Raw genomic sequence first — 15,181 nt, 5'->3', positions numbered from 1 at the left:
TCACTCTCACCTCACCTCTGGAATTCAGCTCTTTTGTCCATGTTTGGACCAATGCTGTAATGAGGTCTGGAGCCGAGTGGTCCTGGCGGAACCCAAACTGAGCATCGGTGAGCAGGTTATTGGTGAGTAAGTGCCGCTTGATAGCACTGTCGACGACACCTTCCGTCACTTTGCTGATGATTGAGGGTAGACTGATGGGGCGGTAATTGGCCGGATTGGATTTGTCCTGCTTTTTGTGGGCAGGACATACCTGGGCAATTTTCCACATTGTCAGGTAGATGCCAGTGTTGTAGCTGCACTGGAACAACTTGGCTGGAGGCGTAGCTAGTTCTGGAGCACAAGTCTTCAGCACTGCAGCCAGGATGTTGTGGGGGCCCGTAGCCTTTGCTGTATCCAGTGCACTCAGCCGTTTCTTGTTATCACGTGGAGTGAATCGAATTGGCTGAAGACTGACTTCTGTGATGGTGGGGATATCGGGAGGAGGCTGAAATGGATCATCCACTCGGCACTTCTGGCTGAAGATGGTTGCAAATACTTCAGCCTTGTCTTTTGCACTCACGTGCTGGACTCCGCCATCATTGAGGATGGGGATGTTTGCAGAGCCTCCTCCTCCTGTTAGTTGTTTAATTGTCCACCACCATTCACGACTGGATGTGGCAGGACTGCAGAGCTTTGATCTGATCCGTTGGTTGTGGAATCGCTTAGCTCTGTCTATAGCATGTTGCTTCCGCTGTTTAGCATGCATGTAGTCCTGAGTTGTAGCTTCACAAGGTTGGCACCTCATTTTTTGGTACGCCTGGTGCTGCTTCTGGCATGCTCTTCTACACTCCTCATTGAACCAGGGTTGATCCCCTGGCTTGTTGGTAATGGTAGAGTGAGGAATATGCCAGGCCATGAGGTTACAGATTGTGCTGGAATACAATTCTGCTGCTGCTGATGGCCCACAGCACCTCATGGATGCTCAGTTTTGAGCTGCTAGATCTGTTCTGAATCTATCCTATTTAGCACGGTGGTAGTGCCACACGACACGTTGGATGGTGTCCTCGGTGCAAAGACGGGACTTCGTCTCCATGAGGACTGTGCGGTGGTCACTCCTACCAATACTGTCATGGACAGATGCATTTGCGACGGGTAGATTGGTGAGGACGAGGTCAAGTAAGTTTTTCCCTCGTGTTGGTTCGCTCACCACCTGCCGCAGGCCCAGTCTGGCAGCTATGTCCTTCAGGACTCAGCCAGCTCGGTCAGTAGTGGTGCTACCGAGCCACTCTTGGTGATGGACATTGAAGTCCCCCACCCAGAGTACATTCTGTGCCCTTGCTACCCTCAGTGCTTCCTCCAAGTGGTGCTCAACATGGAGGAGGACTGATTCATCAGCTGAGGGAGGACGGTAGGTGGTAATCAGCAGGAGGTTTCTTTGCCCATGTTTGACCTGATGCCATGAGATTTCATGGGGTCCAGAGTCAATGTTGAGGACTCCCAGGGCCACTCCCTCCTGACTGTATATCACTGTACCGCCACCTCTGGTGGGTCTGTCCTGCCGGTGGGACAGGACATACCCAGGGATGGTGATGGAAGAGTCTTGGACGTTGGCTGAAAGGTATGATTCTGTGAGTATGGCTATGTCAGGCTGTTGCTTGACTAGTCTGTGGGACAGCTCTCCCAATTTTGGCACAAGTCCCCAGATGTTAGTGAGGAGGACTTTGCAGGGTCGACTGGGCTTGGTTTGCCATTGTCGTGTCCGATGCCTCGTGGTCCGATGCCGGGTGGTCCGTCCGGTTTTATTCTTATTATGACAAGATGCAGCCTTGCCTGACACCAGGGTTTCTTTCGAACCAGTCCGTTAGCTCACTGTCATTCTTTTCGTTGCTCAATGATATTACAAAGAGTAAAGATCTGCTCAATGCATGATTTGTTGTGGTGAAAACCAGCTTGCTGTTCTGAGTCTGCCATCAATGGCTATCCTGATTCAGTTGATAATGGTACAGAAGAGTTCGCCAGGGACAGAGTGTAATGTAACACTGCTGGCCTTTATATTTCGAAGACTAGAATACAAGGGGAGGAAGTTTTGCTACAGCTATACAAAGCCCTGGTTAGACCACACCAGGAGTACTGTGTTCAGTTCTGGGCACCGCACCTTAGGAAGGAACGTTGGCCTTGGGGTGTATATTTACTAGAACGATACCTGAACTCCAAGGGTTAAGTTACAAGGAGAGATTACACAAACTCGGGTTGTATTCCCTAGAATTTAGAAGATTAAGGGGAAATTTGATCAAAGTTTTCACAATATTAAGGGGAACTGATAGGGTAGATAGAGAGAAACTATTTCCGTTGGTTGGGGAGTCTAGGACTAGGGGACATAGCCTAAAAATTAGAGCCAGGACTTTCTGGAGTGAAGTTAGGAAACACTTCTCCACGCAAATGGCAGTTGATGCGAGCTCAATTGTTAATTTTAAATCTGAGATTGATAGATTTTTGTTAACCAAAGGTATTAAGGGATATGGGGCTACAGCGGGTATATGGAGTTAGGTCACAGATCAGTCATAATCTCATTGAATGACAGAACAGGCTCGAGGGGCTAAGTGGCCTACCCCTATTCTTATGTTCCTAACACCACGAATTGTTATAATCACTTCTGTCTCCCTTCTTGGGAGCTGGACAGTGATTCCTTTAGTCCAAACTTTTGATGTTACTTCCTTTTCCCCACTAAAACAAACGCAGATGGCAGTCAAGTTTCATCTCCACTTTCTTTGAGTAATTCTGACCAAACATGATCCTCCCCAGGTGACTTGTTATTCTTTAGGTTAGCTATGGTGGCTCTCAGCTCATGCATTGTAATTCCGCAACAATTGACATCCAGTTCAGCCACCTTCTCAATGGAGTTAAATTCGACCCTACTGTCTGGAGATGGTCTGTTGAGGATTTTGTGGAAATGCTCCGTCCAACTCCTCTTTTATCTTCAGGTTTGGTGACGAGCAAGCCATATTTGTTTTTGATGGGGCATTTGCTGTGGTATTTAAATTCTCTTGCCAGTTTCTTTGAGATCTGATAGTGTCCTCATATTTCCCTTGCTGCAGCCGTTTCTGCCTCTCGAGCTTATTTGCTGATGTGGTTTCTTTTATCTTTACGTGTTGAGCGTTTATCAGCCTTGTCTTTTCCTTTGAATTCTTCTTCCGTTTTATATCAGCTGGATCAGATGCGCGAAGTAGATTGAGATTGGCCTTTTTCTGTTCACCGATTGTATGCCAAGTGTTGGTACTATTCTTATTTGAGGATCCAGCTTTGGCATTCGAGCCTCCCATCACAGTCAGGATTTCATGCTATGGAACTCGGCCAGTTATGTCCCGCAGTGCATTGTGGAAGCTGTCTTTAAATTCATTACTGTGTTTGTCGGTGCGTAGTACTGCACAATAGTCATTTTGTAATGTGTCTGGAACCTTGCATTTAGCAGTTTGCTGTGGATGGGTTCCCAATCCAGAAGGGCTTGTTGAGCTGCCTCACCAAAGATGAGTCAACACCTTCCGTGCCACCCTCTGGCATTCCTGAATACAGTATGGTTATCTTTTCCTTTGCAATTTCCATGGAGTCAGCTCCTGGCCAATGCCCAACATATCAGTAGAGTAGTTATTCATCTTGTTGATAACTTGTTTACCAGCTTGATGCAAAGCTCGCAAATTCCAGTAACCAATCTGAAGCTTTGAACGAACCTTGAAGAAAGGGTTTTTCAGGGCATCAGCTTTCTGCTGTTGCAGGGTTTGGCTGTCGAATGTCATACAGTCCTCTAGGGAACTCCTAGCAACTCTACGATTCTGGCTATAAGATTTTCATCTTCTGATTTCTATTTCTGTAATAAGCAGGGTTTTACATGACAGGGTTACTAGAACCCTGTCCCTTATCTGGGCTTGGGATCTGTCGTGTGGGCTGTACTTGGCATGGATTGAAGTAGCAAATTCTCTTGGTAAGTATTTTTCACTTCCCGGTCCAATCCATGTTTCACTCCCCTAATCTAACAGGTGACCAGGTTTTATGTAGCAAGCTGGGGAATATCTTTTTTTTTGTTAGTGGTCTCTAATGAAAGATTGTACATAGTCTCTTTGAGCCACTGACATTTTTCCTTATTTAATTTCCAGACCTTCAGGAGAAAAGAAAACCACAGAGCAAAAGAACCTCAATGACGTGGGCTACCAGATCCGTGTGTGAGCATTCCGCCGCACCCCTATCCCTGGATCCGTGTGTGACCGTTGCACCATACTCTTGCAGAGACCTTTACCCACTCCGTGAAAGGCACCGTCCATGCACTGAACTGAACTCACAGGATAAGAATGAAGGATGCCGTATAGTATTTCAAAGTAGCGGTCAGCAGTATTAAATCAATTTGTGATTTTTTTTTTACATTTTTATTTCTATTTATTTTTTTGTGCTAATACGTTTGAAGAAAACATCTTTCAGTTGAAAGATGATCAACTCGTTAGAAAAATTTCAATTGGGGTAAGAACTGAAGGGTCACACTTTCAATTTACAGTAAAAAGTATCCCATTTCTTTGGGAGTGATCGAGAGCCCCATTTGGACAGTCCCAGTCCTGTAGAGTTTCTCAATATATGTTGTAAGGTCCTCCTAAAGGCTTAGTGAGTAAATACACCACATTATGTGATACTGAGCCATACAGACTAGGAAAGGCCCAAACTCCATCCCTAGTCTGTGCTGAGTTAGCTGATCTCGGCCAAGGCAGCAGTGGGTATGCTACAATTGCCCTTAGCCCAGGGAGGGAAGAATCAGCCAGGGTTCCTGTCCCTGATCGCTGTCCAGTGACCTCTGCATGTCAGCATTGGGTGAGGACAGTGTCGGGCTGTGCCCCTCAAAATCAAAAAAGTTCGTCAATATTCGCTGCGGAAGAATTGCATATTAAGATTGGCCACTGTGGCAAGGTACTAGAGGGTGACCAGTGCCTATGGAATCGTACCTCAGCAAACCTGGGTCATTTTACTCTACAACCAACACATTGCTACTCTCTTTAATGTGTTGAAATTGACATTGAAACCTAGATGGGGCCCCTTGAAATTGGGAGGCCTGTCACCAATCTCTGAATTTGGGTACTGACCAAATTTCCAGAGCCTGTCAAAGCAAGGGACAGGTCCCAGATGTCTAGTGCCATAGATATCCAGTGGTTTAAAATAAATAAATGTGCAAAAACAAAACAATAAGTTTCTCCCAAGTTAATGGCGAACTCTCAGACAGAAAGAGGCGTGTCCCAATCACTGGCTGAGAAGCAGGTGATGATCTTGTTTCTCATGGTCCTACACCGCAGTGATTCAAATTAAAGAATAGGTAAACTACACAAGAAGAATTATTATCTTCATTAATCTGCCCAATTTATACCTGAGAGGCAATAGCGCATTCCTATTTTTGAGAAATTGCAGATTGCCTCCCAAGTTGTCGCCCTCTAAGTAAAGGTTGGGTGGGGAGGGGGGGACTTTGATGAGTTATCTTGCACAACCCTCAAAGCCACCGGGTAACTATGTATTTCATACCATTTCACTCGACAGTCCCTCATGCTGCTCTTGCCTCGAGAGGAGAGCACTCTAAAGTGAAACTTCAATTTAAAAACAAACAGAAAAGAAACTGCTTTCTGCAATGAGAGGAGAAATTATTCAGCCCCCTCCTTGTATAAATAATATGGCTGTCTGTCTGATGCCATACTGTAGATCCCTTGGCAACATTCGACAGTGAGGTTTGTCACTCAATCAGGTGTACATGTATCGATAGTGTTGGGCAGATAAAGGCTGTGTTCAGTGCTAACATATTGCTGCTGTCCAGGTTCAGTGTTTCTATCAGCCCCTCCAGGATTTACATTTCCTTGGGAGTTCTGATCTTTTTTCCCCTTTTGCTGAAACTTGAAATAATTACATTTTATTTATAATTTTTCATATTTGAAGCAAATCACTTTGTGTTCTAAAAATAATTTGGAAACTTCTATTTGCAATTTGTGACCACTTGAATTTAATTTTATTTCACAGATGATGTTTTGTTCAAAGATTTTGATAATGCCCCTTGCCCTCCCTTCTTTTCTCTATCTCTTGCTCTCTTTCTCACTCAAACTGTTAATCATGTGCTGTTATTTACAAAATTATTATAGGTACAAGGAAACGCCATTAGGCACAGCAAACCCATCCTTTTTTGATAGATCAACCCCACTTACCCATCTTCTCGTAATATCCCTCAATCACTTCTCTCTCCAGAAACTCATCTAACTGTCTCTTGAACTCATTCCTATCATCTGGGAGAACTCGATAGGATAGGCAGAGAATATTTTACCCTGCAACCAATCCAGTTTGATCTCCTTCCACTAGGTTTGACTCTTACCTCCAGGATATGCATCAAGTGTGAATAGCTGGGGACTGTGGATGATGAGGGTATGAAGGGAGAGCTTTACAATACAGCACTGAGAACATGATGTTCTACCTGTGCATTAAAATACAACAAGCATTTTGATATCTTCCAGCTTTTTGTCCCCCTCGCCTGCCATTTGTGATGGATTGTCCCATCAATGTTGTCATTTGCTGTATTAGTTGTCTGGTTCGCTTGTGATATCACAAATTGCGTTTAAAATGAGGATTATTGAAGCTTGGTTTTAGGTTTATTAGATTTTAATATATTAAACTATAGGACTGACTGGTTGAGTTTTTTTAAAGGCCAAATTTGCACAATGAAAAGTGGAGCTGGAGGAAGGAGCCATTGAAAACTTTCCCCCCGCCCCGGCCCAGGGTGAGCCAAGGATGCAGCAAGTACAATCATAGGATGTGGAGACAGAGCTTTGAATGTGAGTCATAGGACGCTGTTTCCACCCAGAAAGGTATAATGATTAGACACACAGCACTTTAAATATATCCAAATATAGGCCCCATACCTTCAACGGGACTCTGCATTAGAGGATGGAGAACTGAACAACGAATGATCTTCGACCAACAGCATTAGATTGTTACGTTACAAAAGGAGCCAAAGTAGTTCTATGGGAAGTAAGATTGAGTTGGGGCAGCAGGAAGATGTGGTTTGTGGATTTAAAATAAGGAAGAGAGGGATGAGGTAGAGTAGCTGGTTAAAACCTCCAGGACTTGGGATTGAATCCAACCTGTATTTAATAGATTAAATTCTCCCCTCCTTCTGATGTGTAAAAGGGTCCAATGTGAGCATTAGCACTCTCAACTCCATTAAACCTGGGTATGAGGCCCCAACATATAACTGTCCGTAGGTTGCTAAATTCACCATATAGCTCACCAGAGTGCAATGACTGGTGTGGGAAATGAGTGTGACATAGTAGTGTGGCAGAGCGTTCAATGTTATAGGCAGTGAAGAGAGTTTGATGTGGCCGTGTAGAGTGAGCTTTACTTTGTATCTAATCCGAGCTGTATGGGTCATTTTCAGGTTGACAGGTTGTAACTAGTGGAGTGTCCCAAAGATCAGTGCTTGGGCCTCAATCTGTTTACGATATATATCAACGAATTAGATGGGGGGGACCGAGTGTAATGTATCCAAGTTTGCTGACGATACAAAGCTAGGTGGGAAAGTAAGCTGTGAAGAGGACACAAAGAGGGTGCAAATTGAGTGGGCAAGAAGGAGGCAGATGGAGTATAACGTGGGGAAATGTGAAATTATCCACTTTGGTAGTAAAAATAAAAAAGCAGAATACTTTTTAAAAGCTGAGAGACTAAGAAATGTTGGTAGTCAGAGGGATTTGGGTGTCCTTGTACAAGAATCACAGAAAGTTAACATGCAGATACAGCAAGCAATTAGGAAGGCAAATGGGCTTTATTGCAAGGGGGTTGGAGTATAATAGTAAGGAGGTCTTGCTGCAATTATATAGGGCTCTGGTGAGACCACACCTGGAGTACTGTGTACAGTTTTGGTCTCCTTACCTAAGGAAGTATATAATTTTTTTTTTTATTCGTTCACGGGATGTGGGCGTCGCTGGCAAGGCCGGCATTTATTGCCCATCCCTAATTGCCCTCGAGAAGGTGGTGGTGAGCCGCCTTCTTGAACCGCTGCAGTCCGTGTGGTGACGGTTCTCCCACAGTGCTGTTAGGAAGGGAGTTCCAGGATTTTGACCCAGCGACAATGAAGGAACGGCGATATATTTCCAAGTCGGGATGGCGTGTGACTTGGAGGGGAACGTGCAGGTGGTATTGTTCCCATGTACCTGCTGCTCTTGTCCTTCTAGGTGGTAGAGGTCGCGGGTTGGGGAGGTGCTGTCGAAGAAGCCTTGGCGAGTTGCTGCAGTGCATCCTGTGGATGGTACACACTGCAGCCACAGTGCGCCGGTGGTGAAGGGAGTGAATGTTTAGGGTGGTGGATGGGGTGTCAATCAAGCGGGCTGCTTTATCTTGAATGGTGTCGAGCTTCTTGAGTATAATAGCCTTAGAGGGAGTACAACAAAGGTTCACTAGATTAATTCCTAGGATGAGAGCGTTCTCCTGTGAGGAGAGGTTGAGTAGAATGAGCCTATATTTTCTGGAGTTTAGAAGAATGAGAGGTGATCTCATTGAAATATTTAAATTTCTTAGGGGGCTTGACAGGATAGATGCTGAGAGGCTGTTTTCCCTGGCTGGAGAGTCTAGAACTAGGGGGCATAGTCTCAGGATAAGGGGTCGGCCGTTTAGGACCGAGATGAGGAAAAATTTCTTCACTCAGAGGGTTGTGAATCTTTGGAATTCTCTACCCCAGGGGGCTGTGGATGTTCAGTCGTTGGGTAGATTCAAGATTCAGATGAATAGATTTTTGGACACTAAGGGAATTAAGGTGTATAGGGCAAGAAAGTGGAGTTGAAGTAGACGATCAGCCATGACCTTATTGAATGGCGGAGCTGGCTCGAGGGGCCGTATGGCCTACTGCTCCTATTTCTTATGTACCCGCCCTGTTTTTTTTTGACTGGACGGTGTAGAGGGAGCTTTACTCTGTATCTAACCCGTGCTGTACCTGCCCTGGGAGTGTTTGATGGGTTAGTGTAGAGGGAGCTTTACTCTGTATTTAACCCGTGTTGTACCTGTCCTGGGAGTCTTTGATTGGACAGTATTGAGGGAGCTTTACTCTGTATTTAACTGACTGTTTTCTGCAAGGCTTTGGCAGTTTTTATTTCCTTCTTCCCCTCCCACGAAAGCCCAGGAATACCAAAGCCAATTGTTACACTCGGAAGCATAATGTAGTTTGGGCTGTGATACCATCTGCCCCTTAAATAGTTGTCTACAGCGATTCCCTGCTGAGTCATTTTGTTAATAACTTCCATCAGGTGAAGTGCATATCTGGAAGTATAAATGGAAAATTAAGCGTTGAGATTTGAAGGATTTTTTTTCTTTCACAGAATGAGGAATAGGCTCCCAGCAAAAACAGTCTGTTAACAACAGGACCTGGATGAAAATCTGGTTAGGCACAGGATTAAGGGTTGTAAGGGTAAGTACAGATAGAATGGATCGAATGCTGTGCAAGACATGATGTTTCCTGAGCTGCTGGAGCCATGAGACAGTCATGCCAAGGTAGGCAGCCCGTCAGGATAAATAGAGCATCATATGTGTTCTGGAGTTTATTTGTGATTTAATCTTTGGGAGGGGGCAGGAGCAATGTCACATATCTGTTGTAGAGTCCGTGATAGAGACAAGTGTACGTGGGCTGGGGAAGAAGATTTAATGGATGGGTAGAGTCCGTGATCTAGTCAAGTGTACATGGGCTGGGGAAGGAGATTTAATGGATGGGTAGAGTCCGTGATCTAGTCAAGTGTACATGGGCTGGGGAAGGAGATTAAATGGATAGGTAGAGTCTGTGATAGTCAAATGTACATGGCTGTGGAAGGTGATTGGTGGATAGGGTCAATGATGGGGTAGAGCGTACATCGGCTATGAAAGGCAATTAAGTGGGTGGGTAGAGTCCATGAAATGTGTCAAAAGCCATTGGTTGCACATTGACTTAGCAGCAGGAATGGTGCTAGGTGCAGGGAGACAGGCAGAGTGAGAATTTTTTAAAACAGTAATACACTCTTCATGCTAGCTCCACTCTCTGATTCTATGACCTTGGTAAGAGGGAACATGTCTGAGACCCAGATCGGAGGTCAGACAAGAGAACCACTCTGAATCAGATTATAGTGTGTGTGTGTGTTAGTTAGAGATTAGCAATGGCCTTTTTCAGTTTAGTGTAACATGTTTTTTACTCTCACATGGAAAAAAATGTTTTCTTATATGTATTATATAGACTTGCCCATAGACCTACCGTGGGGTTTTGCACTGCAAGTTGCTGTCAGCAGGCGATCCAAACAATGCAGCGCCCTCTACAGGGCATCTGAGACCTGTATGAACAGGGCAAGCAACTGTGTGTCTCCTCAATCAATCAGATTGAAGAATCGTTAAGGAGCAGCGCAGAGTCTGAACCAGAAAGAGTAAGTTATAATAGTGAATTCAATGTCAAATCAGGTACAGAAAGCAAAATAAAGAGAGGGAAAGAAAGATTGGATTAAGAGAGAAAGATAAAAGAGACAGAAAGAAAAAGTTTTTAAAAAAAATTTAAATTTATTTTTAAAATCTCCAACAACAATTAAAAGCTGAAGGAATGAGACTCCTTACTTGTAAAAGTAAATTTTCAGTGCCAGAGGAGTTGTTTGGCAGTAATTAAGACTTACCACACCGTTAAAAGTGTGCTTAGACTGGAATGGAGAAGCCCTAACCTTTTGTGGCGCGTTTAGTCCGTATCTACAATGTCAGTACAGGAACTTCACGCTGTTCAGTACATTTGAATGGAGAGCCAGACGGTGAGATGCCGTTTTCATGCAGCTTATGGAGGGCAGCACATCTCGGACAGCAACTTCCAGATTTTCGCATTGAACTGTACATCTCCACTCGCCAGAAGCTGTTGTCCAATTTGCGCATAAATAACAGTGAGCGTTGATAGCCTTGTGGTTGGTCACAATCCTACCCTCTCTCTCTTTTTATTCTTAAAGAAGTTTCCAGGCGGTTTAGTGCCCTCTCTGAAAGAGCTGTTTCTCTCCACATCCCCCAGCATTGCACAACATCCTTTTAATGTGATATTGAGTTTGTTAAGATTTGTTTCCCTTTCCTCACTCCTCCTCCTCCTCCACAAAAATAAGCCTCTAATTTAGCTGGGTCACTGTATCCTGCTGTCAAACACTGGATGCACAAAATTACTAAACAAAGCAGTCAGATTGGAACAGTCTCCAGGCTCCCAACCCACCAATTCTGCTTTTACGACAGCCCCTCGGAGGCACTTGACCTCTGATTTATTTCCCCCCCCCCGCCCCCCCAAAAATCTCTCTTTGGCAAAGAGCCCAGCCTCGAAGTCTATAAAATAATGAGGGGCATAGATAAGGTAGATAGTCAAAATCTTTTCCCAAAGGTAGGGGAGTCTATAACGAGGGGGCATAGATTTAAGGTGAGAGGGGAGAGATACAAAAGGGTCCAGAGGGGCAATTTTTTCACTCAAAGGGTGGTGAGTGTCTGGAACGAGCTGCCAGAGGCAGTAGTAGAGGCGGGTACAATTTTGTCTTTTAAAAAGCATTTGGACAGTTACATGGGTAAGATGGGTATAGAGGGATATGGGCCAAGTGCAGGCAATTGGGACTAGCTTAGTGGAATAAACTGGGCGACATGGATATGTTGGGCCGAAGGGCCTGTTTCCATGTTGTAAACTTCTATGATTCATCACCTCCCCACCAGGGGCATTGCAGAGGTGGCCGGGGTCAGAGGCTGCCGATTCTCAGTGCTCCGCAAATCGTTTTAAAATCCACTTGTTGGAACGTGAGCAGACTGGTGAGGCATTGAAGGACACTTAGGGACAGGAGTCGACCATTCAGCCCCTCAAGCCTGTTCCGCCATTCAATGAGATCATGGCTGATCTGTGGCACTTGTACATGGTAAGCTCACTGAATACTGAAGGGGCACTCACCCTGACGTACGCAGACACACTCTTTTTATAGGTAATGCCTAAGGTGCTAGATTTACTAATGCGTTGCCCTGTCTGTCTGCATTCTGTAATGGGTTTGATTGTGTGACTGTATCTAATATTACTACAAGGCCAGATCTGGTTCACTTCCCATTTCTTGGTCGACATCTACTTTTTAAAAATCGGAGCCAATTTTGAAATATTCGTTTTGCAGGGGTTGGAGGAAGGGTCAGGGTTCACATTGCCATTTTTTTGATTTACCCCAGTAGTGAGAAAAGTAGCCACAAAATACAAGGAGCTGTTGATTTTCTAATTTGTGTGAATGAGCTGCAGGGCCCAAGTATAATGTATCTGGAAATCCTCGCTCCGAGCTATCCATTACCCGAATCCCTGAAGTGTGGACTGTGAGGGGCCACAAACTAACGAGCAACATGGAGAAACATCGTGTTTTGCCACCAACTGGTCTTTGCTTTCTCAGGGTGTAGTGTGGGTTTTTTTCTTTGCTGTTTTGTAAATCTATTTTACTAATTAAACTGTTCCAAATGCTGCCTCTCTCCTCTTCACTGTGGCTGCACTTGTTTCAGACACCACCATTACCCACATTTTCCTATATAGCAGTCACTGAGTCTTAGATTAATTCATTGTACGCAAAATGCTTTGAGATTGTTTCTGACAAAGAAGGTGCTGTATAAATAAATGAAAATGTTTCTTCAGTGAAACTCCCACACCCTGACTGTCACCCATTCAGAGTTGGCGAGACTATCTCACTGGCACCTGCACTTTGACTAAAGGTTCCTGGGTTCACCTGCATCGCAGACCGATGGACTGAACGTCTCCTTGAACTGCTGGCTGTGACAATGCTGCATTAAAATGAGTTTGGGACAATATCAGCCCAACTCCGAGTGAGTACGGGTCCACAGCCCATAACTCAAAACCAATCATATCACAAGAGGGCTTGATGTGAAAAAAAAAATATCGTAGCTAAAATGTATTTATATATAAAAAAAAGGAAAAATGCTGGAAATATACAACAGGTCTGTCAGCATCTGAAAAAGGAAAAAAAAGATAGATTTCTAGTTTGTGAAAGCTTCTATTTGTCATTCCCTGACCCATTTGTCTGACTGGATCAGGCCGGAGAAACAATGAAGTGAATCACTCTGGCTTGTTCTGACCTATTGCAGCACGACGCTGTGAGCTTTGACTCGTCTGTCTGTGAAAACCCTGAAATTTCTTTTTTTTAAAGACCAGCGTACGCTGTTTTTTGATGAATAGTTTGTATTTCCATTTCTATTTTGTATGATTTAAGTATACCCAATAAATATGTAGATGAACGCTGAACCCTGGTTTCTGCATAATTCATTAAACTACCAAACCTCAGTAAAACACTGCACATGATGTTGCATCTTTAGGGCTTGTAGAGGAGCGACCTGGACGCAGTTCTGCGTTTTCCATCTCAGTGGTGGCTCTGTGGGTAACTGCACTAGTTGGCCTGGCGCTGAGCCAGTCAGGTGAGCGTCCACTGGATTGCCACACCCGCCCCAGTCTCTGTTGAGTGAGCTGGTCTAAATAAGGGGTAAAAAAAGACTTCATTTGAGGACGAGATCAGGCTCCGACGTGATGCTCTCTACACCCAAATATCCAGTAGACACAGTCTAGACTCACACTTGAAGAATGGCCCTTTGGGTTAGGTACCAAAACAGGCCAGTGCCCATGGAACTGTACCCCAGTAAATCAGTGACTTCAAGGGCTGAGGGAGAAGGGCCTTAACAAAGGAGTGAAAATCCCCCCCACCCAGGTATTTGTAAAACCAACCTTGTGTTTTAGAAGGTCACAGACCTGTGGAATTTGAGATCGGGACCAACCTATGCTGACATTTTTGTTACAGTAAAGCCAAAAGCACAAATCACACTTTGTGAAAGGTCCCTTCCCTTTACCTGACCTGTCTGTCAATCTCTCCACTTCCCGAGGCCAATGGAGGGCTGCCACTCCTGTCTGGATGGACAGTCTGCACCATGTTCTGTGACAGCTGTGGTAAATAGGTGCCACCAACATAGGAAGGAGGCCATGGCCCAGTGCTCTCGCCTCAGAATCAAAAGCATCGAATCTATGCTGACACTTCAGTGCAGTACTAAGGGAGCGCTGCACTCTTGTAGGTGCTGTCTTTTGGATGAGATGTTAAATTGAAGCCCCATCTGCCCTCTCGGGTGGATTCCTCCTCGGCTCTCTATTTTCCAACGGACAACCGCCAGCAGTGCGCCCACTGCTCCTCGAACAGCTCCTGGATTCACCCCCTCTCCACAACTGTGTCTTAACCTGGACATTGGTTCATCGATGCTCCAGGCTAACTCCACCCTGTCTACAAGTCGATTTCATCCCTCCACAGGACCTCAGCCTTTATAACTTTGGACACTCTCATATCGTTTTCCTTCCTGTCCTCCGTTTATTACCAGGACACATCTCCCAATCTTTGCCATGCCTATGTAACCCAAATTCCCTCTGCGTCCCTTCGTGTGCACATTTTGGCTGTCACTACCGACTGAGCCCATTACTTCTATCTCTCATTCTTTATCTTGACCCCACTTGGACCCTTCACTCGAGTCTCCTCCCCTTCCGATCACCCAGTCATGGCACCTTTTATTTCTCCCTCTCGCACTCTGCACTCGTATCTCTATCCCAACCCGTAACACATTAAATTCAAAATCATTGTTCTCATTCACAAATCCCTCCACAGTCTTCTGAAACCTCTTCCAACTCTGTGCCAAGGTGCACTCTCCATCCTCCTGACTCTGGCCTTCTTGTATCCATCTTCTTCTGCCCCTCATTCAGCCCTCTCAGTCCCATGAACTTGAACTCTCCACCTTGCTCTCACACTCTGGCACCTCCCCCATGCTACCTCTTCGCACTGAGGATACCATCCAACATGTGTGGCACTACCACCGTGCTAAATGGGACAGATTCAGAACAGATCCAGCAGCTCAAAACTGGGCACCCATGAGGCACTGTGGGCCATCAGCAGCAGCAGAATTGTATTCCAGCACAATCTGTAACCTCATGGCCTGGCATATTCCTCACTCTACCATTACCAACAAGCCAGCGGATCAACCCTGGTTCAATGAGGAGTGTAGAAGAACATGCCAGGAGCAGCACCAGGCATACCTAAAAATGAGGTGCCAACCTGGTGAAGCTACAACTCAGGACTACATACATGCTAAACAGCAGAAGCAACATGCTATAGACAGAGCTAAGCGATTC

General features: G+C 45.1%; 1 protein-coding gene across 9 annotated transcripts in view; it reads left to right on the top strand.

Moving 5' to 3' along the window:
* vash1 (vasohibin 1) overlaps positions 1 to 13,267 on the top strand; it is a 33,087-nt gene extending 19,820 nt beyond the window's left edge. For 3 of the 9 annotated variants that reach the window (XM_067992125.1, XM_067992126.1, XM_067992123.1), the window contains exon 7: positions 4,128 to 13,267. In XM_067992125.1, coding sequence (XP_067848226.1) covers positions 4,128 to 4,197 — 70 coding nt within the window. In that variant the 3' untranslated portion in view covers positions 4,198 to 13,267. The remainder of the gene's footprint in view (positions 1 to 4,127) is intronic. The other 6 variants (XR_010964269.1, XR_010964267.1, XR_010964265.1 and 3 more) reach the window with 6 other exon arrangements.
* Positions 13,268 to 15,181: the final 1,914 nt, after the last annotated feature.

The sequence above is a fragment of the Heptranchias perlo genome, chromosome 10, assembly GCF_035084215.1.
Source record: "Heptranchias perlo isolate sHepPer1 chromosome 10, sHepPer1.hap1, whole genome shotgun sequence".
Lineage (NCBI taxonomy): Eukaryota > Metazoa > Chordata > Chondrichthyes > Hexanchiformes > Hexanchidae > Heptranchias > Heptranchias perlo.
This window is presented reverse-complemented; position numbering and strand designations above follow the sequence as displayed.